The sequence below is a fragment of the Malaclemys terrapin genome, chromosome 11, assembly GCF_027887155.1.
Source record: "Malaclemys terrapin pileata isolate rMalTer1 chromosome 11, rMalTer1.hap1, whole genome shotgun sequence".
In the NCBI taxonomy this organism is placed as follows: Eukaryota; Metazoa; Chordata; order Testudines; family Emydidae; genus Malaclemys; species Malaclemys terrapin.
In genome coordinates this window covers 40,939,589-40,964,875 of record NC_071515.1, presented here as the reverse complement: position 1 = coordinate 40,964,875, position 25,287 = coordinate 40,939,589, and the positions used below count along the sequence as shown (strand labels likewise).

The 25,287-nt window shown below is 43.2% G+C and overlaps 1 protein-coding gene across 1 annotated transcript in view; it reads left to right on the top strand.

Moving 5' to 3' along the window:
- Window positions 1-25,287, top strand: part of HAT1 (histone acetyltransferase 1) — a 53,750-nt gene that overhangs the window by 7,902 nt on the left and 20,561 nt on the right. Inside the window, exons 3-4 of the mRNA XM_054043753.1 lie at window positions 16,106-16,181; window positions 18,984-19,104. Of these exons, the coding sequence (XP_053899728.1) occupies window positions 16,106-16,181; window positions 18,984-19,104 (197 nt within the window). The remainder of the gene's footprint in view (window positions 1-16,105; window positions 16,182-18,983; window positions 19,105-25,287) is intronic.

The following is a 25,287-nucleotide window of genomic DNA, read 5'->3' as shown; positions in this document are numbered from 1 at the left end:
CTCCATACATTATCAAGCCATAGCTTTACCCCTTCTTCATCCATCCAGCCTTTTTCATTCACATGTACAAAACAACCAACAGGGAACTTGAGTTTCGGCATTGTTTTTCTTTTAAAAATAATCATTGGTCTCAGTTTGCCGCCATCAGCTGTGCATCCTAGTACCACTGTAAAACTGGAATTCTCATGTCCTGTTGTTTTAATTAAAATTGTTTTTTCACCTTTTTGATGGACAGTTTTATTTCCAAACATATCAAAATTCATTGGAGTTTCATCCATTTTTCCAATACTACTTAACGCATAGCCATGTTTAGTGCGCTGTTTTATTATGTATCGATGGAAACTATTTACTTTGCTATCAAGATCTGCAGGTAATTTTTGGGCAATTTTCGTCTTTTGCCTCAGTACCATATTATGCCTTTCCATGAATCTAGTACACCAGGATACAGTGGCCTTGAATCTGTTGCTGTGATCTGGGTTAGATTTGGCCCACTGAAGTGCAAACAAACGTATTTTATTTCGTGTCACTACATAACCATTTTGGCGATGCTCATTCACCATGTCTGCTACATGTTTTTCGAGTTCTGGCCAATGTGGGGTGCCTCTTCTTAATGCACACTTACCCCTTGGCATACTCTTTAATGCTTTTTCATTTGCTTTCCAGTCCCGAACCATCTTTTCTGTTACTCCATATTGTCTTGCAGCAGCGCAGTTATTATGTTCCATGGCAAAGTTTACAACTTTAAGTTTGAAACTGGCTTCATATTTCTTTCTTCTTGCTGGTGGAGCCATGATGGGGTTTTGATTGTTGGACATTTGTATACTGTACTGTATGTACTGGTGTTGTACTGTATGAACAGGTACAGATACTGGTGCTGTACTGTATGTGGGACCCAGTATACAACAACCAGCCAATCACGGCAAGCGATGTACCTTAACGGCGATTGGCTGGTTGTTGTATACAAAGCCTGCTTGGATTGGTCAGCATTGCATCCCCTTCCTGTCAGTTCTTTCTCTGCTTCCACACAGCTCTCCCTGCCTGCCCAGCCCTCCCTGTCTCCAAGACAATCAGAGCAGTAGACAAACACGCCTCTTTCACCCGTCTGGCCCGCCCTTGTATCCTATTACCTCCTTCTCTGCCTCTCGGATCTCGCACATGCTCGCCAGGAGCGAGATCTGAGAAAGTAAAAACAGTAGTTTCCAGGCAAGCTTATCTCGGCTAATAGGAAATAAACATAGGCTTGGCATAGCACATTAGGGCTTTGCTATGAGGAAGAAAATCTGTTTGAACAGGGAAGCATGTCTGATGCACACTTTTTTTGCAAGTGTTGTAGCTGTGTGGACCCCAGGCTATTAGCGAGGTAGTATCTTTCATTGGACCAACAGGGTGTAAGAGACAAGTTTTGGCGCATACGCAGGGCGCTTCTTTAGCTCTGGGTTTATTCCCAGAATCATTTATTCCCGGCCCTGGCTGCGCGCTCTCATCCATTAAAAGGCGGGATTCCCGCCTCTCTGCTCTCATTTAGCGCAACGCTTCCCTGGGGCCACCCTGCGGCACTTCCCATAAGACTCCCAGCCCTGTGCTTCCGCAGAGCTGTAACAGTCGGCTCCAAATCAAGCCAGTCCGCCCCTTGGTTACCTACAAGCAGAGCCAGCCGCTCGGGCTGCCCTGCCCAGGACGTGCACCAGAAGAGACGTGCTGGCTACTTAGGAGCCCTGGAAGCGAGCGGGCTGCGCTGCACGAGCTCTGGCCATGGGCTTGGACTTCAGTAACGTGCCCGGCTAATTCCCCCCCGCCCCGCGCTTCGCCGCAGGGTCGGTGCCGTGCCAGCCTGCACATTACACACAGACAAGAGCAGCCCCCCCTCCCCCCATGGTGCGGTGTCCGGTGCGATTGGGCACGTGGCAGTGCCCTCCCTCCCCCCATGTGGGGCTGGTTCGCAGCCCTCTGGGCCCCGCGGGCTGGGGCTGCAGGGGACCCGGCTTGCCTGGCTTCCCGCACAACACGGCGTCCGGCGCACTGGCTCGGCAGCTGATAGGGCTCAGCGCTGTCTCTGGAGCCGGGACTGTGTTCGCTCAGCGTGTCAAGCGAGGCTTGCTGAGGGCTCGCTTTGATAAGCGGAGATCAAAGGCGCCGGGGACCCCAGGTCTTAATCAGCTGAGCCTCGATGGCTCCCGGCTCGCTCACTCTCTCTGTCCGGGAGCCGTCACCCCTTGGGGCAAGATGCCCTCCCGCCCTCCGCTGTTCGCCCCGATCCGCCCCTGGCCTGCTCCCGTGCGGATCGTGGCTCCCTTTCCCCATAGGGATCCCACCGCCCGGGCACTCCGCGGCAGCCGCAGCTGGTTCCCACGCTCCTGTCAGGGCGGGAGGGAGCGGAGGCAGCCGCAGCAGCCCGGGAGACATATGTGGTGCCGCAGATTCAGCTCGGAGGTTTCAGCACCCGGCGTATAAGACGACCCCCGATTTCGGAGAAGATTTTCCTGGGTTAAAATGTCGTCTTATACGCCGGAAAATACGGTACTCCAGAAATAGTCTCTCATTTTCATTGACTTTCTGGATTGTATAAGAGTTTTTAATGAGAACATTTGGGGGAGGGGAAATCTGAATGAAAATATCTGCAGTTCTGGGTTTCTGGATGTCTGAGTTGTGGGTCACTGTAGTGAATTTACCTGAAATGACAATATCTAAAATGCAAAAAAAGAACTTGAGAACTCTGCTGGATGTTGGTGCAACATAATTTAACTTAAACAAGCCTATCAGTGTCAATAAAAGTTTTGCAATAGGAGTACGATAAACCATATCTTTATAACTTGAAATATTTCCATCTGAGAGTGAGTGTTACTGTGATATGACCAAATTGCATAGTTGAAAGGTACTAAGAGGGGGGCTTAAGTTTGGAAGAGGAGCAGCAGCAACCTTCAGAATACTGAAAGAGAGCTAATATAAAACTAGTGTTTGACTTTCAGGGTAGGAGAATATTGCTATGAGGACCAAGAGTATGTGTAATACTCCAGGTTAGTGGGAAAGAAAAGGTAACACTTACTCTAAAGTAGAAAAATTAAACAATAAAGAAACATTCATTCTCTCCTTTTGGAGAAGATGAGCATTTAATAAGCTGACTTATTCTATAATTAAAATTGAATTCATAATATAAACTTAATTTAAAAACTTGTAAGCCAAAATTTCATTCTAATTGAAGTAGTTTAAAGCCTTAAATATTGGATTTGTAAAACCATTTTCCTCAGATTAAAAAAAAATGTTGATTTATATATACTGTCTTGAAAATGTCATGTTTTACAGGGATTTCATTTTCACTTTTGTGCTTTGTGACAGAATCTGTCATTTCCTCCTGCATTTTTCAAAAGGGATAGAAATAATGGGGATGTATTTGAGTTTTGGCTACCAATTAAATGAGCTATTACATTAATATTAATTTTAGGGGGACAATTTGAGATTTTTTTTTAATATTGCCATATTCTAGTCTTCCTTTTCTGTTTTATTCTCCTCGTCCAATTTAAGACTATCCTCAGGATCAACCACTTCTATTCCTTACACGTCTTTGCAACTTCTCTCTCCTCATTGAAAATGTAGTTTGTTTTTCCTGCATGTGTACAAACAAGTATGAGTACATCACCCTTTATGAATCCTCACTCATTTCAAAAGTGCTTTGTCTTATTAAAACTCTCTATGGGCTTGCCTCAGACAAGTTTTGTATATCTGCTTTCTGAATCTAGCAATGGTTGTCTTTTCTGTCCCTGCATACAATTTTACTATTGTAGGTGCAGGGACCACCTTCTCTTCATCTGAATCTGAAAACTCCTCGTTTGCATTTTTCTTGTTGTGCTGTTGCTTTCTAGCCTTATGTGAAAATATCTTTGTTTACACCTTAGTTTTCTCATATTAAATATAGAAGGATGCATTAAAGCAGCTATAATATATTTGACAGCAGGCAGGAAATGCAAAAATGAAGGTTCCAATAACAAGCTTAACTCTGCAACATTGCATTCAGGTGTAAACACTATACATGTGTATTCATTATAATACACTAATCAAATATACAAGTTATAGTGTCTTGAACTGCCTCCCCTTAATTAAGGATGTTGGCAAACTGCCATTGTAAAGTGTAATGCATATGTTGACACAGCACACTTTTAGAAAACTTCATTGAGTGGTTTTTTTGTTTGTTTGTTGTTTTTAAATATGAGTGTAGTAGATACTTGTAGAGTATCAGAAGTGAAGGAAAACTTCCATGGAAGTCACATGAATCCTAAATTGGACAGGGGGCAAGAATTTTTTTTCCCATCAGTTACATTTTTATCATGTTTTACTGTACAAGTATATATTTTAACGCACTGGATTTCTGCAATTGCTAGCTTTTCACATATGCCCTATTACATGTTTTTCCATCGTGGAAGATATTGTTAAATGTCTAAAAAGGGGGCAGTAAAGTGATGGGACGTAGTTGGGAGGGATCATTTGCTGTTATGGGGGAGGTCAGGGACCCATCTTATCATTTTCCATATCTGAGCTCATCCCATTACTCTAGGGGGCTAGTCAGCCTTGGCTGGGGGGAAAATTTTTTTTTTTCTTTCATTGAAATTGTTCCTGAAATCAAATTACATTTAAAGTTCTATTTCTGCAGGGGAAAGGACTAGAAGACAACTTTTTTTAATTAAAGGAAGCCTTGGGATTCTGTTTACTCCCAAGAAGTTACATTAAGCTAGCAAGATCTGGCAATTCACAACCTATTTCTAAAAAAAGAACTTAGTTTTATTAAGTGAAATATTAATTAAATGTTGATCCTGTGCACTATATCTTAGCTGGAGGAGTCCAAATGATTAACTTTTTTTTCTTTTTTCTTTTTGTGTATGCACTACAAAGGGATGCAAGATGTACTTTTCGAACTCTGAAAAGACAACTGTTTTTGAGGTGTTGAAAATCAGAAGCCCCTTATCCTAATCATTTGCAATTTTCCAGAAAAATTCTACCGCAACCTTAGACTTCGCCTACTGATATTAAGGCAAAGCAGACTTATGAAGGAAAACCTTAACTATAGAGTAACTGCCATCACTTCACAATGTGAATAAAGCATCACTTTAATAAGCTATTGCATTTGTGTAGATGCATCTGTGGTGGATATTTTTATATCACCGAAAAATAAATATAAGTAACCTGTTTATTGAGATTAACAAAGTCAGTATAATCAGTTAAAATATTTGTGCTTACATGTGTGTTCTGGTTTTCATGTCTTTAAGTGATAGAAGCATTAGAGCACATAACAGGATCTCTCTACTCCTTACTGCATTATTAGAATCACCTGCAACTGACTATATACTTTGCTTATTCACAAGTACAGAGAAGACTGACAGAGCGGGGGAGCCATGTTACATACATGCTTATGTGTGCAAAGAAATCAGTAGCTTGGATTTGGCTTCTATGGGATTGCCCCAATCTGTAATTTTATATAGTGACCACAGTGATGTTCTATTTTAATGATTAAATACATAAGTTTGAAAATATATCAATTTCTCATTAGAGCTCTCAATTTGTTAAACATTTTAAATAACATAACTTATTTTGAATGCATAACACGATAAACTGATGAAAATGAAACTTTGTCACTTACCCAGATGTTCTGAAAGTACAGTAACAATCAAAATTATACCTCTAGGTTTTATGTACTTTAGTACAATAGAACCTTGGTAAACTGAAACTTATCTATGCAAAACGGTGATTGTGCTGCTCTTAATAAACATGTAAAGGCAGATGATGATGTGAAGATCCACATTGCAAAGATTTCTTTTCTCATTGACAGTATGAAGCATAAATACAACTAAACTACAATTGGTACAAAATGTGCATTGTTCGTATTTTAATGCGGTGTCGATTTTTATTGTCTTTGCTTGCTAATTGTTGGGGGGGTGGGAGGGAGGGAGAATCAGTGAATAGCAGGCTTCCTGGTTAATTTAGTATACCATTAGCAAGGTTTACTGGCACTCTAGAACTATCACTAGATGAAAAAATCTTCTGAATATTGCCCTTATGAAAATACACTACAAACAAATGGTTGTGTAAACTAACTTATTCTTTCCAGTTTTAATGGTGTTACAGCTTGCCTGTAGATCGGATGGATTTGATTTAAATTAAATCAAATTTAGTCTAGTCAGGAAGACTTGATTTAATCATGGATTTCTACATAAAAGTGCCAAGTATCAGAGAAGTAGCCGTGTTAGTCTGAATCTGTAAAAAGCAACAGAGGGTCCTGTGGCACCTTTTAGACTAACAGAAGTATTGGGAGCATAAGCTTTCATGGGTAAGAACCTCACTTCTTCAGATGCAAGAAGTGAGGTTCTTACCCACGAAAGCTTATGCTCCCAATACTTCTGTTAGTCTTAAAGGTGCCACAGGACCCTCTGTTGCTTTTTACATAAAAGTGCATTCTTGTTGGTTGTTATAACCTTCATACATATTCTTCACAACTCAGAGATAGATGTAGGTTTCATTTTTAAAAGGTACACACTATAAAATAAATCACTTAAAAATGTAAAAACTTTTCAGATTAGTTTTACAGCTATATCAGAAAATAAATGATTCGTTATTTCATTTACCAAAGATAATTGAAGCAGATATTTATGACATCATTGGGAGGTGAACTATCTCTAATTCAACAGATTAATCATTAATATTTGGAGGGCTTTCTTGCCATGCTGTATTAGGAGGAGAACATCACCAGATAGACATTTAAATTGTTTTATTTAACTAAAACTACAACATTATGTATTCTGGATTTTTTTTTCTTCAACAGCAAACATACTATTAACAAAACAAGCATACAAATTTTTGAATTTAGTTAAACATTCAAGTTTTTTAAAATCAGGTTTGTTTTGTTAATTGTTTTTAATTAAAATAGTTTAATGAAATTAAAAAAACAAAAACAAAAAAACAAAAATTAAATCGGCTAGGTCAGCCAGGTCAACATGAGAAACTTAAAATATTGTCTTCTGCAGCTAACTCAGTCGTCTTCACCTTCATTTTCCTGTTTGTTCATAATCTGGGAAAGAAAAACAAGCTTTCCTGCTTTTTCAGGACCCAAATGATTTCTCAATTTGGAATGAATTAGTCCAAAGGAAGAAAATATTCTTTCTACATCAGCAGAAGATGCTACTGTTAAAAGTGAGATTATCACGTCAGTCTCTGAATCCAAGTGCTTAAGTGACTTCCATCAGTTCACCGGTATGACTTTCTTTAAAACATCATCAGCAAACATATATTTCTTGAATGGTTCACTCTTAGCTCTGAAGTTTATTATAGTTGGCATTATGGAGGGATGATTGCTGGATGTCCATGTCATAGCCGCCAGCTCCTCTTCTTCAGCAGTTAAGGTTTGACCCTGGTACCGAGTATTGAGAATATTTGCAAGAAAATGAGCTGGAGATAGTGCTTGTCCCATTTGTTTTTTTAATGCTTGTAATTTAACTCCATCATTACATGTTTCTCTTTTTAAGATCTCACTCAGTTTCTTCCAAATTTCAACAGCGTTGGCAATAAAACAGCTATTTCCCTGCATTTTGCTCAAGGCTACAGAAATAGGCTTTGGGGTACTCAGCAAGTGTTCAACAGTTCTCTTAAGCCCAATGTTGAGAACTTTGGCTGTGACAATGCCATCTATTTTTTTTCATGATTTGTTCACAAACTGTCATCAGATTAGGCCAGTCCTTCTTCGAATGCTTGCTCATATCGATTCCAATTAGGTGTGCGCGCGCTGCGTGCACGATCGTCGGAGAATTTTCTACCCTAGCAACACCCGGCGGGTCGGCTGTGGAGCCCCCTAGAGTGGCGCCTTCATGGCGCTGGATATATACCCCAGCCGACCCGGCGTCCCCTCAGTTCCTTCTTACCACCCCTGACGGTCGTTGGAACTGTGGAGCGAGGCATAGCTGTTCTCCACTCTCCCTAGCTTATCCGATTTCTTCTGTAGATAGTTGTAGTTGTTATATAGTATTAGACAGTTGTTCAGTTTACCTTTTAGTAGTTGTAGATAGTTAAAGGGGATTAAGGGGGTTGTTCTTCCCCCTTTTTCCCCCGGCGCATAGCTGGACTCATGCCCAAGGCTCCCGGCTTTAAGCAGTGCGCGTCCTGCGCTAAGCCTATGCCCACAAGTGATCCGCACGACTCGTGTCTGAAGTGCCTGGGAGAGTCCCATCAAACAGATAAGTGTAAGATCTGTAAGGCCTTCAGACCGAGAACTAAAAAGGAGCGGGACTTTCGGCTTCGGCAACTCCTCATGGAGGCGGCACTTAGCCCGGACACTCCATCGGCGCGTCAGGCCCCGGCGCCAAGCGCCTCGGTGCGCAGTGCCCCTGCGGCACCGACTGCCCCTGCACCGCGGGTGGAGTCGGACAAGCCTCCGCGGCACCGGACCCCTTCGGCACCGCACCCGCCGCAAGTGCCTCGGCGCCGATCCTTGTCCCCGGGTCATAAGAAATCCCGTAAGACGCAGGAGACTGCTGTCCTGAAGACGCCGGCTCCCCCGGTGCCGGGGGTAGAGCCGCGTCCACCTGTGGAACACCCAAAGCAGGTGCCTCCTACACCGTCGACTCCGGCTCCGAGGCCGTTGAGTCCGGTGCGGCCGGGATCACCACCTCGGTCAGTGGTGGAGCCGTGTCTCCCATTGACCCCAGAGACCTTCGCGACGGCGAGAGACTTGATTGCTCTCACGGAGCCGGCACCGCCCCAACCACCAGCACCGTTGGCTCCTCGTCCGGTGCAATCCAAGGGAAAACCTGCCATGATGCGCCCCCCCATCTCAAGGACTGGATCCACGGCACCGATCCAGGTCACGAAGCAGGTCCCGACGCCGCTCGCAGTCCCGGCGCCGACTATCACCTCGGCACCGGTTGTACTCACGGCCAAGATCATCGTCGCGGCACCGTTCCACGTCCCAGCACCTTTATGATCGTCGGTACCGTTCGACCTCGAGACGTAGTTCCCGGCACCGCTACGAACGACGCTCGACGTCGAGGAGCCGCTCCCGGCACCGGGTCTACTCGCGGTCGCCTTCCAGGTCCAGATCGGACTCTCGGCACCGACGCGGTCATCGGCACCGATCCCGATCTCGGCACCGCTCACCGGCACCTCATAGGGACCGATCACCTCCTGACCGGCACCGAGCGGCACCGTATCATTCGGAGCTCATCTCGGCGCGATCGGCACCGCCATGGCCATCAAGATCAGTGTCCCGTTCCTCTGATGGGGCCTCGAGATCGGCATACTCCCCTCAGGGGCAGGCCACTGAGGCGGACATGGGCCACTGGCAGGAGGTAGCGGAGGATCCCGCTCAGGGACTTTCACACTGGTCGTTCTGGACCCCGTGGGCATACCACCAAGCACAAGGGGCTCCACCACTATCAGCCTCTCGCTCGATGCGCTCTGAGCATACAGCCCCAGAATCCACCATCTCTCGCCCTCCCCCAGGGGGCATGGAGGCTTCCGTGCCCACACCACCTGCCGACCTGGACCCAGGGGCAGGTGATGCTCCGCTCCAGGACTCATCGGAACATGACCCGCCCTTAGATCCCTTGCCACCTGAGGCATCTTCCTCATCTTCCCCAGATGAGGCGGTGGCGGGCACAACGAGCACAGGTCCATCCCCGATAGATCTCCGGGCATACCAGGACCTATTACGTAGGGTGGCACGTAATATGGACCTACAGGCAGAGGAGATAGTGGAGGTGCAGGACCCCATTGTGAACATCCTCTCTGCGGATGCCCCATCCAGAGTAGCGTTGCCCCTAATCCGCACGATCCAGGCTAACGCCACTACGATATGGCAAACTCCTGCCTCTATTCCACCCACAGCCAGAGGGGTGGAAAGAAAGTACTTTGTCCCCTCAAAGGACTATGAGTACTTGTACACTCATCCCCAGCCATGTTCACTGGTGGTGTCATCAGTGAATGCAAGGGAGCGCCACGGTCAACAGGCTGCAGCGCCCAAATCGAAGGACGCTAAGCGCTTCGATTTGTTTGGGCGTAAGGTTTATTCAGCCGGGGGGCTACAACTTAGAACGGCTAACCAGCAGGCGCTCCTGAGCCGCTATAACTTTAATTCCTGGAACTCTATGGGGAAGTTCAAGGAATTGGTCCCCCAAGACTCCAGGGAAGAGTTTGGGGCCTTAGTGGAGGAGGGTAAGAAGGTAGCGCGGACCTCCTTACAGGCCTCCTTGGACATAGCAGACTCCGCTGCGAGGACCCTGGCTTCAGGTATCGCCATGCGGAGAATCTCCTGGCTCCAGGTCTCGGGCTTGCCTCCAGAACTGCAGCAAACCCTCCAGGATTTACCCTTTGAGGGACACGGATTGTTCTCGGACAAGACGGACTCTCGTCTACAGAGCCTCAAGGACTCGAGAACAATCATGCGCTCCCTGGGGATGCATGTTCCGGGACCCCAGCGCAGGCCATTTCGGCCCCAACCTCAGCGGTTCTACCCCTCCCTCCACCTCGTCCAAGACAGGACTCTGCCAGAAGGCGGGGGCGAGGTGGTAGGAGAAGGTTGACCAGCCCTCAACCCGGTCAGAACCAGGGGCCACCTAGGCCACCTTCAGGCCCTAGGTAGAACTTTTGAAGGTGCGGTCGAGGACGGCGCCCCAGTCATCTCCCAGGATCCAACCCCCTCCTTTCGGGATCGCCTCTCCCATTTCCACCGTGCTTGGTCCCTTATAACCTCGGACCGTTGGGTCCTTCGCACGGTGGAAAGGGGATACGCTCTCCAGTTTTCTTCATCCCCCACCCCGCCCTCCCCGTCCCTCTTCAGGGACCCTTCTCACGAGCAACTTCTTATACAGGAGGTCTCTACGCTCCTGTCTATGGGGGCCATAGAGGAGGTTCCATTAGAGTTAAGGGGCAGGGGATTTTATTCCCGCTACTTCCTGATCCCCAAGTCCAAAGGGGGTCTGCGACCCATCTTAGACTTACGCGGACTCAACAAATTCGTAGTAAAGTTGAAGTTCCGCATGGTCTCATTGGGGACCATTATCCCTTCCCTGGATCCTGGAGACTGGTTCGCCGCCCTCAACATGAAGGACGCATACTTCCATATAGCAATCTACCCGCCTCACAGGCGCTTCCTGCGATTTGTGGTAAACAAGGTACATTACCAGTTTGCAGTCCTTCCCTTCGGCCTATCTTCGGCCCCAAGAGTGTTCACAAAATGTATGGCCGTCGTGGCGGCATACCTTCGTCGGCAAGGGATACAGGTGTTCCCGTATCTAGACGACTGGCTGGTACGCGGTCGCACCAGAGAGCAAGTTCGAGCTCACGTCCACATAATAGTACACACATTCCATGAGTTGGGCATTCTACTCAACAAAGAGAAATCCACTCTAGAGCCTACCCAAAGGATAGAATTTATTGGGGCAGTCCTAGACTCAGGACGTGCACAAGCTATTCTACCAGACAATCGTTTTCATACCATCACAAGCCTCATTCGAGGACTCAGGGCCTTCCCAATTACCACAGTGAGGTCGTGCCTCACCCTGTTGGGTCACATGGCCTGTTGCACGTACGTGACCAGGCATGCCAGACTTCGGCTTCGCCCACTCCAGACCTGGGTATCATCGGTATACCGCCCATATCGGGACAGCCTGAACATGGTGATCACGGTTCCGAACTCTGTCTTGACCTCCCTCACCTGGTGGCTAGATCACAGTGTGGTTTACGAGGGAATGCCGTTTCACTCCCCACAACCCTCTCTGCACCTGGTCACAGACGCTTCATCTATGGGTTGGGGTGCCCATCTCAACGAACACCATACCCAGGGCCTCTGGACTGCACCCCAACTAGCCCTGCACATCAATGTTCGGGAACTGATGGCGGTGCGCCTGGCGTGCCAGGCATTTCTCAATCTCCTACGTGGCCGCTGTGTGTTAGTTCTCATCGACAACACCACGGCCATGTTTTACATCAACAAGCAAGGAGGAGCACGTTCCTCGATTCTTTGCCAGGAGGCCATTCGCCTATGGGACTTCTGCATCGCCCACTCGATCCATCTCACGGCGTCGTTTCTTCCTGGAGTCCAGAACACTTTAGCGGACCGACTCAGCAGGTCCTTTCAGACGCACGAGTGGTCAATTCGTCCGGACATCATCTATTCCGTTTTCCAGAGGTGGGGATTTCCCCAGGTAGACCTGTTTGCATCTCGAGCCAACAGGAAGTGCCACGCGTTCTGCTCCCTACAAGGGCGAGCCCCGGGCTTTCTATCGGACGCGTTTCTCCTGCCTTGGAAAGACCACCTGTTTTACACTTTCCCTCCATTTCCTCTGGTCCACAAGGTGGTGCTCAAACTACGCAGAGACCAAGCACAAGTAATTCTAGTTGCTCCAGCGTGGCCGAGGCAACACTGGTACACCACACTGTTGGAGCTCTCGGTTCAGACACCGATCCCGCTTCTGTTGTGTCCAGATCTCATTTCTCAGGACCACGGCCGTCTACGTCACCCTGACCTACAATCACTCCACCTCACGGCGTGGTTGCTCCATGGTTCACCCAGGCAGAGCGGCAATGCTCGCACTTTGTCCAACAGATTCTGCTGAGCAGTAGGAAGCCTTCAACACGGACCACGTACTCCTGTGGTGCGAACAACGAGCCATGTCCCTGTTACAGGCACCTATTCCTCTCATATTGGAATATCTCCTCTCCCTAAAACAGCAGGGTTTAGCGATATCTTCAATCAGGGTTCACCTGGCCGCTATATCGGCCTTTCACCCAGGGGAACTCGCGTCCTCATTATTCTCTAACCCGATGGTCGTTAGATTCCTCAAGGGCTTAGACCGGATGTATCCACAACAACGTCATCCCGTTCCGACGTGGGATCTCAACCTGGTTCTATCCAAGCTCACAGGGCCTCCATTCGAGCCACTGGCCACCTGTTCACTTCTGTACCTATCCTGGAAGACAGCCTTCCTCGTAGCCATCACCTCAGCACGGCGCGTTTCTGAACTCAGGGCGCTTACATCCGAGCCCCCTTACACGGTTTTCCATAAGGACAAAGTGCAGCTTCGTCCACATCCTGCCTTTTTTCCTAAGGTGGTCTCTCCGTTTCACGTCAATCAGGATATATTTCCCCCAGTCTTCCATCCTAAACCACATGCTACTCGCCAAGACCAGCGTTTGCATTCTTTGGACGTACGCAGGGCCCTGGCTTTCTATATTGACCGCACAAAGCACTTTAGAAAGACGATGCAACTCTTCGTTGCAGTGGCCGACCGGATGAAAGGCTTACCGATCTCCTCACAACGCCTATCCTCCTGGATCACGTCTTGCATCCGGACTTGCTATGACCTGGCCGGTGTCTCAACACCGCACCTCACCGCTCACTCAACGAGGGCCCAAGCTTCCTCGACTGCCTTCCTGGCTCAAGTCCCGATCCAGGACATTTGTAGAGCTGCAGTTTGGTCATCAGTCCACACATTTGCAGCTCACTACACACTGGTACAGCAGTCCAGGGACGATGCTGCATTCGGATCAGCGGTTTTGCACACAGCAATGTCTCACTCCGACCCCTCCACCTAGGTAAGGCTTGGGAGTCACCTAATTGGAATCGATATGAGCAAGCACTCGAAGAAGAAAAGACGGTTACTCACCGTTGTAACTGTTGTTCTTCTAGATGTGTTGCTCATATCCAGTCCAAACCCGCCCCCCTTCCCCACTGTCGGAGTAGCCGGCAAGAAGGAACTGAGGGGACGCCGGGTCGGCTGGGGTATATATCCAGCGCCATGAAGGTGCCACTCTAGGGGGCTCCACAGCCGACCCGCCAGGTGTTGCTAGGGTAGAAAATTCTCTGACGATCGTGCACGCGGCGCGCGCACAGCTAATTGGAATGGATATGAGCAACACATCTCGAAGAACAACAGTTACAACGGTGAGTAACCGTCTTTTCTTGATATAGTGCTCAAAATGGTCCACTACTGAGTTCCATCGCATGTCTTGTGGGAAAGTTAGCTTGGTTCCTCCCACTTTTTTCAGAGCAGCCGCTGCAAAATGGTTGTTACGGAAGTATTTTGCAATTTCAACAGCATTAGCCTTTATTTCTGGAAAACTGAAGTCTTTGGCTAGGAGGTGCATCAAATGAGCACTGCAACCGTACGTTATTAGCTTGGGACTTTGTTCTAAATTTCTTCTCATCTTGGATACATTTTCAGTGTTGTCTGCAATCAAGCTGTGTACTTGACATTTTAATTTTTTTTCAGTTTTATAGCTTTTATTGCTGCCACTTGTAAGTATTTTGCTGTGTGTGCATTCCCTGATGTATCAATTGTTTCTGTAAGGAAGACATTCCCTTCTTCTGTTGTCACACAAGTACGTACAACGGGAGCATTGTGGACATTGCTCCCCCCATCAAGACTCGGGTTAACAATTTCACCCTCAAGACCTTTTGCACGCTGCTCAATTTCTCTTTTCATCAATTACCTCTTTTTGTAATCTGCTGGTTCTTATCACAAACTTATCTATGATTGTTTCTGGATGATGGAGATGTTTTTTCTTTTTGCCACAGGTGATATACTGTGGGTATGTGACATACATGATGTGACTGAAACACTATCATTGGCAGATAACTCTGAAACTGTAGAAAATGATGGTGATCTTGAAGGTGGATAGTCTTCAGAATCCTGTATGTTGAGGATGGATTCTCCTAAACAAAATAAGTCAATGCAGTTATTTAATTATCACCATACTGCTCATTTAGTATTACTCATTGCATTCACTGATACTCAGTACTACTTTAAAGATGAAATTGTGAAAGGAAGATCTGCCTGTTTTTTTTGCTCAAACATGAGAATTCAAGAATAGTCCAGAAGGAAGACAGGCAGTCTTTAAGAAAGAAGTTTGAAATAAAAAAGTTTACCAACCTGAAGATCCTGCATGTTCAGACATGTTCCTTTCATCATCTTCAACGCAGCTTCCTTCTGAGAAGGAACACTTCTCATGATGTTGTTTCATTCGGGCAACCAGGCCTTGCATTTCTTTGTTGCACTGTTCGCATTTTGCATGCATGCCTTTCTTACCTGCAGGTAGAGGAACTTCATTAAAATATTCCCAAACTGGGTCTCTTTTACGGCCTGCTGCAATTATAGGTTTTCACTTCTAGTGAGAGAATGGTATGGTAGATCTCAGAAAGCTACATTCAGAAAGACCTCAAGACTTTTGGAATATGCTGCTTAAACAGTTTCACTTTTGTTTCTACTGCCTGTCCCTCCCTTCTCACATTTATCTCCAGACTTCTCCTTGTCCAGATCTATTCCGTCCTCAACAATCTTCTATTCATTTTAACTTTTTGAAACTTTGCACTTTTAGAGAGCGGTAAGGGATTGGCTCTGCGTACACAAATTTGCAGAGGGACAATAAGGTTGAGGTCTGCTATTTCTTATCTCTCTATGTATTTATTTTTAAAACGTTTTTGCTGTTAACAAGCACGTTATCTCTGGAGACACAAATCCACAGTTTGAAAACTGCAAAACTAAGCATCTCTGATGGTATCTTCTAGACTGAGCACTGAGTCCCATTGGGTAGATAGAAAGATTAACCTAAATAATCTATACAGAAGCTCCTGGAACCTCATAAGATTAGGTCCCTAATCGATGAACTATTGGAACTCATTTACAAAACTTGTCTTAAACATAACATGAATATATTGTCTCATACTATAGAATTAAAATGTATAATCCCTATTCCATGATGTGATATCTTTGAACTATAATATATCTTTATCTTTAGATGCTTTTTGAGGGAAAAACCATTATATCAAAAAATCCGATTTAAATCAAAAAATCAGATTTAAAAAAATCAGATTTTTTTAAAATCATTGATTTTTTTTATCCACCCTGCTTGTAGATATTTTTAAATTATGAACAGCTCCACAAAGAATTCTCACATCTGTTAGAATTTTTTCTTGCGCACAAGGGCAAATAAAGTTGTCTGATTACAATGAGAAAACGGGTGTTAAACTGGCGTGGCCTCTACAACACTTTAAAAACAAATTACAAAAAAAATTGCATTGACAAATCACGGTTGCTTGCTGCTTATAGTAAAATTATGCCCATTTTCTTTTCAGTTCGTTTTCCTGAGGATCTGGAAGATGACAGCACAACATTTAATCCAGAGTACAGCCATCAAGTGTTCGGGGATGAGTAAGTTATCTAATCAAATGTCAGGACAAATTAATAGGGCTAGAAGGAAGAGGTCATTTTTGTTCTAGTTTTAGAAAATAGGAAACTTTTTTTAAATCATTTTTTGAAATCATACAAGAAAATACTTTAAATGGTTTAATGACCATGTGGTAAGAAAGATGCCTCCATGGTCATCTGACACAGTTTGGGACTATAGTCACTTTTTTGTAGAAATTTTGTCAGATTGTTGAATGCTTGGTTTGATTCTGCAATTAAAATTGCCACTTACTTCAAAGGGAGTTCTGTTCATGGAACAGTTCCAAATCCTATTAGGTGACTTTCACATTAATGTGTGCCGAACTAATATAGATACTTGTGGACCACTGCTATTTTAGTTTCTTAATCAGTTTTTTTTTTTTTTTTTTAAATCACATCTGTACACATTAGGTTTTAGTTTAAATCTACATCCTTCCCCTTTTAACATATGGACTGTTAAAATTCAGGAGAGTATTTTCTCAAATACAGTAGATTCCCCTTATTAGCTACCCTGGGTTGTTAGGAAAAGGTTGCCATTATCTGTTAATTGCTAATAAGTGGAACGCAGGTTTGTGAGGCTGCAGCCAGAGAAGGAAGCACTGGGATGTGGCTTCTCTGGCTGCAGTCATGAAAAACCTGCCTGTGGGGAGTGGGGCTGCATCTCAGATGTCTGGGCTCTCTGTGAGGGTTCTGGGGGCCCATGGAGCCACACAGTACTTCTCCCTTTATTCCAGGGGTCAGGGCTCAAAAAGTCCCAGCGCTTTCTTCCCTGGGTGCAGTCCCCAGTCAGGGCACAGCCCAAAGAGCATGGGGAAAGGTACCATGCAGCTCTGGTATCTGGGCTGTAGCGACTCCTCCCTGCTACTGCCCTGCCCATAGCCTCCCCTCCCAGCCTGCAGTCCCTTACCTCCTCTGCAGTCCCTGTGTGCAGGCAGATTTTGCAAGGTTGCTGCCCCAGAAGGAAGCAGTGGGACAGTCACTGGCTTCAGTCAAGTTAGTGGGGCTGCAAACAAGGAAGGCATTTCCCAACACTTCCTTCCCTGGCTTCACTCTTGCAAACCTGCCTGCAACTTGGGCCTTTCTTCCAAAAATATTGTGTTTTAATAAGTGGCGTACCATTGCCAATATCCAAATCCCATTAACATTAGTCAGTGAGATGGGATTGGTTTCTGGCAAAATATTGCTATTAACCAGAAGTTGTAAATATCTAGGTTGCTATTAAGTGGAATCTACTGTATGTAAACAAAATATAGAAACCATAGTCTGTGTCCTAATGTGTGTCTGTATATTTCAGTTTAAAAATAAAAAAGCTTCTAAGTTATGGATGAAATTTTAGCCCCAAAAGGGTCAACAGGAGTTTTGTCATTTACTTCAATAGGGCCATGATTTCACTCATTTTTAATACAGTATTGATTACCAGTCTGTCCGTTATAAATAAAAATGTATTATGCGTTAATAATCCTGTATTGACATAGTGGTGTACTAGATGTAGTAGAGATTTTTCGTTTCTAATTTCCTTAAAGATTCCTTAAAGAGCATCCTTAAGAAGATCAGATTTTGAAATGGTCTCTATACATTAACCAACCATAATAAAGTTATCAACTTTACAATTACTAACTATTTCAGTTTATTACTAACAATCTCCCTTCTGAATGCTGTTATGAGAACTTTCCAATCTGTCCATTTAAAGTAATTCCCTTGCACTAGTAATATTATTTCCAAAACTGCTACTATCAGTTTTGAAGGCCTGTTCCCTTTGGGGAAAATATGAATGAAATGTCACTTTTTCCTAAATAAACAATGGAAAATAAAAACTGTCAATATTGGTTTGTAAGTAACCCAGTAACGCTTGTGCCACTGTAAGTAGAACTATTTTCCAGAAACGAAGTCTATTTCTCTATTCATGAATAGAAATTCTCATAGACCTTGTACCAATGTAGTGGTTGTGCCAATGGTTTTCTGGGTATGTTCTATTCCTTGAATAGGTAATAGAAGGCTCCAACACACACACACGCGCACGGACACACACATCCGCCACCCCCCCATTTCACATAACCCCATTTCTGTTTTTAATATTTGACTTCCCTGCATTTCCTTCAGTTCTATCCTAAGTCTGACATGTTTCATCAGAACCATCAACCAAAAGAGAACCTACTTGAGGTTGCTATAAAATCCTTTTTTTAAATATGTAAGTGTCATTTACAGTAGTCTACCTGAATATAAAATCCACATTCTGAAACAAGGATTCTCGTAAATGCAATCTGCCTCAGTATCTGTGTGTGTTAAAAGGTCAAATTACGAGTGATTGATTTAAAAATTATTTCTAAAAGATCTTGTAAAATGAATGGAATGCATAGTTGTATCATGTCTCTTAACTTCTTGGCCTTTGAAACAGAGGTTGTATTATGTTGTCAGAGGCGTGTATATATTGTCCTTTAAGGTCGGGGATGTATGCATGATCTAAGACTCTTTTTATGAGTTGTCTTTATTCCTTTATGACTAGTTCCACAGATAACTAGTCACTTCACTTCTTAGTTTAATATTGACAGATGAAGGAATTTGAGAGGTATATTCATGATAAAATATTGTAAGGAGTTATCTTCATTGTATATGTTCTGATGTAGTATATAACAATTCTATTTCTCTTTTCATATAAGAGTAGGTTGGTACACTTAACTTGGAAAGTAGACATGAATTTCAAAGCTTTATACTAGGTTACAGCTTACTGTGATTGTTTAGTAGAGTCTAGTGTTCCTGATTTTTTTCTTTTTTCTTTTTCTCCCCCAGTGAAGTTGCCTTCGGTTACAAGGGTCTGAAGATCCTTTTGTACTACAATGCTGGTAATCTGTCAACACTTTTCCGCATCGAGTATACATCTAAAGTTAATGAAAACTTTGACTGTGTGGAGGTAAAGTCAGAGCCAAACTTACACTTTCAAATCTTCATAGAATATTTAAAATTCTTAAATGGGCCATAATCAAGAGGTTTAGGCCCTGCATTTATCTACTTCATAGTTAGACTGTCAGCTTTTAAAAATATATACTCTTCATACTGTGGCTAAATTTAAAAAAAAAAAAAAAAAAAATTTTGAACCCACCTGTGTGTTGTGCCCTTGTGCATCTTCTGACTGCAGTAGTCAAATTAATGCATGCTGTTTCCAGAGATGAGCTGACATCAAGGCTAGTGTTCAAAAATAAAGTAAGACTGAAATTTTATGTTAATTAGAAGATAGGGTGGTGGTGAGTTTTCCAGATTTAAAATGATCGCATTCGACGGTAAAGAGGTTCTTGTAAATAAAATGTGTATGGTAAAATAGGAATACTTAAGAGTATCCTTTAAAATGAGAGGTGCAGAAAGCAACTGAAAGGAATTTTGTTTTAGAAATAGCTATCCTAGTTTCCCATCGCAGTTATGCAGAGTAATTGATACATCTCATTTTAAAGAGATATTGTCAGTATTTATATTTTACTACGCATGCTTCCTGTGCTTAAAAAACACTTTTATATAATCAGAAGGGAAAGATATTTTCCCATTCTTTTAAATTTAGTAAACTAATTTTTCCACTCCACATATTCATTATCAGGTTGACTTCCTTTTTGTGAGCTAACCTCAGTTTTTGCATTCATTTATAAAGCCTTTTAGCTGAATTATTCAGATATGAAAACTGAAGCTGAACAGTCAACTTTTGATATTCCTGCTTTTCCCTTCAGTAGGCTGAAGTATGCCATAGACATAAAATATTAATAAGCAGTTTTTGGTCATGTTTATATAACTAGATATTAAACATTTGAATAAGAGTCTACCTAGTTGTTTAGAGAGAGACTAAGATCTGGTGGTTCCTGATGCATTAAGAAAATTCACCATTCTTTGGGTTATTACTTAGTTACAAGGAAGAAAAAGTTGTATTGATTTCTTTCCAAAAGTGCTATTGATTTGGTTATTGCTGAATCTTCATAATACTGCATAGATTGAAAAATAGCTATGCATTTGCATCGACTGCTCATTGTACTGAGCCAGAAAACAAGGTTTACCATTTAGAAATATTTTTACTAGTAAGCAGCCTTCCTTTCTATGATGTCAAACTGGATTTAAAGTTCCCATTTCAAAAGTGAACAAAGATAATGTAAATATGTTTAAGAAAAGATGCATTTAATTTTTCTAAAGAAAAAGAAATTGGCAAATCCCCTACCAAAAAAAATTAATCCATTTCTTCTCTAAAGTTGCATGAAGGCATAATTGTTCAATCACTTACCCTATGATTAACATGGTATAGAGACTAAGGCAACATATCAAGATACCTAAAGATCATGCTCTGTAATCTTGTTAGTTTTCTAAAACCGAAGAGATGAGAAATGGCAGTCTCCAAAATTATGATTATCTAGATAACACAGTTGAACGGGTTCAGCCCTTCTCCACCATGTAACTTGAGAGCTGTGGTAAAATGGAGAGCGAGGTGTGTAACACCGTAGCAAACTTCCATGAGCATCCCAATTAATATACCAGAACCAATAAGGCTTCCTTCCCTCTCTATTCATGGTGGGAGAGTCCTTGTTCACCTTTGTAGTCCCTGGGATCCTCCAACTTTTTTGCTCATTCAAAGCTCTCCACTTTCTCTCAAGTCCCCATGGTGATATCTACCATCTTTCTGGCTGAGGAAGACTGATCAGGACTCATTCAGAACCTGAAGGAACAGTCTTTAATCAGCTAGGGGTGTCATTATCCACTATGAAAGCACACCCTTTCCCACTGTGATATACTCATGCACCTTGTCCACATGAGAGAGATGCAGCAGATAGCTTGTTCTCACCTTTGCAGAACTGCAGCACACCACATGCCAACACATGTACACTATAGCCCTAGTAGAAAAAATATTCCTTCTGCCATCACACCAGTCGCTATTTAGATAGTTTATAGTCTCTGATCTACTTTCTGCATTCCACTGTATCTGGATCAAGTTGACTGGAAGCCATTTACCTGTACAAATACCACTGTGCACACAATTGAGCTCACTTGTGTGCTGTTTTCAGACACAAGCTTAATTATTTATATTTATCTTGGAGGAGGCTTCCCTATGAGGATGGTGCCAGCTTGGCTGAAGCAGATGTGCAGGCAGCCATCTACTTAGATTATAAAATTTTCTGAGCAGTGACCATCTTCTTGATTTTGTATACTGCCTAGCACAATGGGTCTGGGACCTCCAGGCACTATCACAATTCAGAGAGGGGGAGACCTAGTGCCAGATGTACTTTATCATACACAGTACTTGAGTGTATGACTAGGCGTCCAAACAGCTGACTGGGGACATACATCATCTGGAGCAGCAAGCAGTGCTGAAGGAAGATCTCCAGTCTCAAGGCCCAGAATAATAATAAGTCTGACTCAGAGGAAATATTACCACCTTAATGACAAACTGGGCCAAATTCTCAGGACTCTACCAAGCCCAGTGGGCTTCTGGATATCACTCTGGCGCCATGCAGTGAATTGGTGAAGGACAAGGAGGATATGAAAGAAAACACCCACTCTGTGAATGAGATAGACAAGTGAGAAGAGGTGACAGAGCAGGAAATGCTAAATACACTGGGATCCCAGGATTTGGAGACTCTGGTTGAGGTAGTTAGAAAATAAAGGAATCTGGAGACTTGGTATCCTCTGTAGCAGATATGTAATTTCTTTAATAGTAAAATTTACTGATTCTGCAGGTTTTGAGGTTTTTTTCCCTAGGTTATTATGAACGTTGTTATAAGTTTGCAAAAGTGGTTTTTTTTTTTTGGTTTTTTTTTTAAATAGTGTCACATAAGGATAGATGTGGCAAACTATTTCCTGGTTCCCCTAGTAGTGTTCCTCCCCTATACCTCTCCACTGAGCTGCTAAGTCCCTTGTAATCCAGCTGATTTGGTTTCCTCATTACTTCCTGTGGTGTTTCTCCCCCTTGCAAACTTCCTTCCCTTTTGACTGCATTGGCTGCTGTTCCTGTCCAGGGGCAGTCTTGCTCAGTATGCAGAGCAGCTGACTGAGCCTACATGATGCACCAGTGACACAGGCCAGGGGACTAGATAAAATACTGCCTATTCCCTGTTGTCTTATACATTTCTCTAAATCTAGCAGAGATGTAAATTAATTTTAGCCCTCTATTTTCCTCCATCCTTGTGATTTGTATCTGGGAAAAAACTCTCAAGGCAAGGCCTCTTGCCTTGCAGTCAGATTTTGGGACAAGGCATATCTTCCTTCATCCCCACAGAAGCGTAAACAACTTTTTCCTTCCTGAAGCTGGTCCTGTGTTGTCCATGTAAGCAACACACTGCAAGCATATCAGTCTTTTCCTGGGTGGAGGACACTTCTTAGATATTTGAAGGTCCTGTATGTCTGCACTAAGTAATAACCTGTTATGGGCGCTTCTCATTCTCATTATTATTGCACTAGTTGACCATCGCTAATTGCCTTTATTCTTAAAGGGTTATGTCAGTTTTAATAAGACTTAATCATATCTGGTCCAAGGAGAAAATGTCTTGCAAGAAAGCACTGGAATTCAAAATAGAACTATAATTGTTACTTTTATTGTATTCTTTGGTGTGTTAATGTAGCTTTAGCCCATCTATCCCTTATCTTTAATTTCTTGTTTTGTTTTTTTTTTCACTTCAGTGACTGCCTCAGTAGTATGGACATCCCAGAGTAGGTGCCAGGCAAATAGACTGAATCCTTACCAGAGGAAAGGCTCACAAATCACAGGTCCAGGAAAAGAAAGAGCAAGGAAAACCTAGTCTTCAACATGCACGGATACACATGATTGCATGTATAGGTTTAAGGACAAACAAATAAGATCACTTTTGAGAGAGAAGGGTCAGGGCTTGAATTGGACCAGATTGAGCTAAACTGATGATCAGGCTTTTTTTGTTTGAGTCTGTCATCTTGTTCTCCAGACTCTCATCTTTCATTTATAAAAAAAAGCACCTCTACCCTTTATGGTTGTGAAGAGAAATTCCAAAAACATGAACAGAGTATAGACAATATAGTAATGTTTGCAGAAAGACTGAAACACTAGTTGTCAACTTAAAGGGGTATTAATTCAGATGCCCAACAGACTTTTTTTTTTTTTTAACATTAACTGTTTTAATGTTGATCAAAGCACATAAGAAAGAAGGATGATTGTAGTAAGGTCTGTGCAGTCTACTGTGAGTGACAGCTAACTTTGGTGCTATGAATAAATGATGTTTTGGCGAAGACACCACTTCTCCCCCCAAACTGATCCAGGTAGCCAAAAATGTCAGGCAAATCTTACCCAGGGGAATCAATCCTTCAGAGCCCAGTAAGGCATCCAGGCCCTCCCTAGAGCAGAGGGCCAAGCTTTGATTGTGGGAAAGGAGCCATGCTGCTTCTTTCCTGGTGACAGGGGCTGCTGCCTTTTCCTCTGCAGGAGGCTGTCTGCAAACTTGAGCAGATATTTCTGCCATAGTTACGTGGATCATGTGAAAAAGATCTTGGAAAAAAACCATCATGGCAAGAAACCTAATTTAAAAAAAAAAAGAGATTCTGACATCCTAACTTTAAAAGCTAAGACCTAAGGCATAGGCATGTGTCTTATCTGCCCTACCCCTAAGTGTATCTAAATCCCATTGAGCAAGAGCTGAGCCCAGTGGAGCATGTGATCTAGTTTGAACATCTGCATACTCTTCAGAATTTAGTTTAGAGGTGAGGCTTGTTTTTCAAAGAGAGATTAAAAGAAACCACTACTTCCCCCTCTCTCCCTCCCTCCCCCCAAGTTTAAATCAGAACAGTGTTACCTATTGGACTGCCTCCTGCTCTACAGATTGCCCACTGCCATTCCCTAGGTATTCCACTCTTTTACATGAGATCTAAATGAGGCATTTTAGTAGCCTCTTAGACAACCTTTTTCTCTCTATACTGTAAATGTTAGCTTGTTGTGCCATTACAGCTGGACTGTGACCTCTTCTGCTTTTAATAAAGAAATTGTATGAAAAGTGTGTAATTTTAACATCTGGCATGTTATTTAATAACACTACCTCAGATCACTTCTTCCTGTACTCCCTCATCAAAACTAATACAAATAATTTCTAAAGCAGGAGATACATAAATGTATCTAAACAAAAGTATAATCCTGTTTATAAGGAGCTACTTAATAGCAACATGCAAACCACATAAAGGAACTTCATATTAGCAACTGCCCCTCACTACAACCAAGGATTTCTCCATAAATCACCTCCACCATGGAAAATAAAAGAATAGGATTACTAATTATGGTAAAGTTTTAATACACAAGGAGAAATCCAACCCCAATTTGGCATGTCTCCTAATAAAAGTAGTGTTTAGTTTACTAATCCATTCCCAATTCCCCATCATCACTTTGAAATTGAGTGTATGTAGCATTTCTTATGTGGCAGCATACAGACTGCAGGTGATGCCTATATAAGTAACAGCACCAGGTTCAACAGCTTTTCCGTGTGGCTGTGCATAGGTTATTTCATTCTCACTCTTTTTTATTGAATACCTTACCCTTGATTTTGTCTGTTATACAAGATGTAGCAGGCAGATTTTTATAATTACTATATTAGATGGCTGAACTGTCATTGAGATTGGGAGAATGATATAAAGATAGAGATCTGTCAAAGGCAGAGCCCACCATTATCATGCATTTGCACAATTTGTTTAAACAAACCCAGAGAGATACTCATTCATCAGGCAATCATTTTTGCAATGGCTGATTAAATTGACATACGTGGTCATTCAAAATCACTGGGGACAGATAAATTGAGATAAATATTTGGGAATAATCCCTGTGAAAAGTCACATCATGCACTTTGCTTGGTTCCTGTTTGTAACTGCTATGTTGATCACTTTCGCTGTCATTAAGGCTGATGTACTCCTGGACTGACTAAGAACAGGCACTGGAGTTCTATCATGTGCTCTGGAATAGTTAGTTCTCTAATTGTTCAGATCTCTGTTAGCAGTAGGTAGCAGTACCTAATGTGGACTTGGTAACCATAACTGTCTAGAGTAGCTAGTCACTCTTTTCTGTTCAGTCACTGGTGCTGCAGTGTTGGTACTAGCTTACCCCAGAGATACAGAAGTCTCCTCC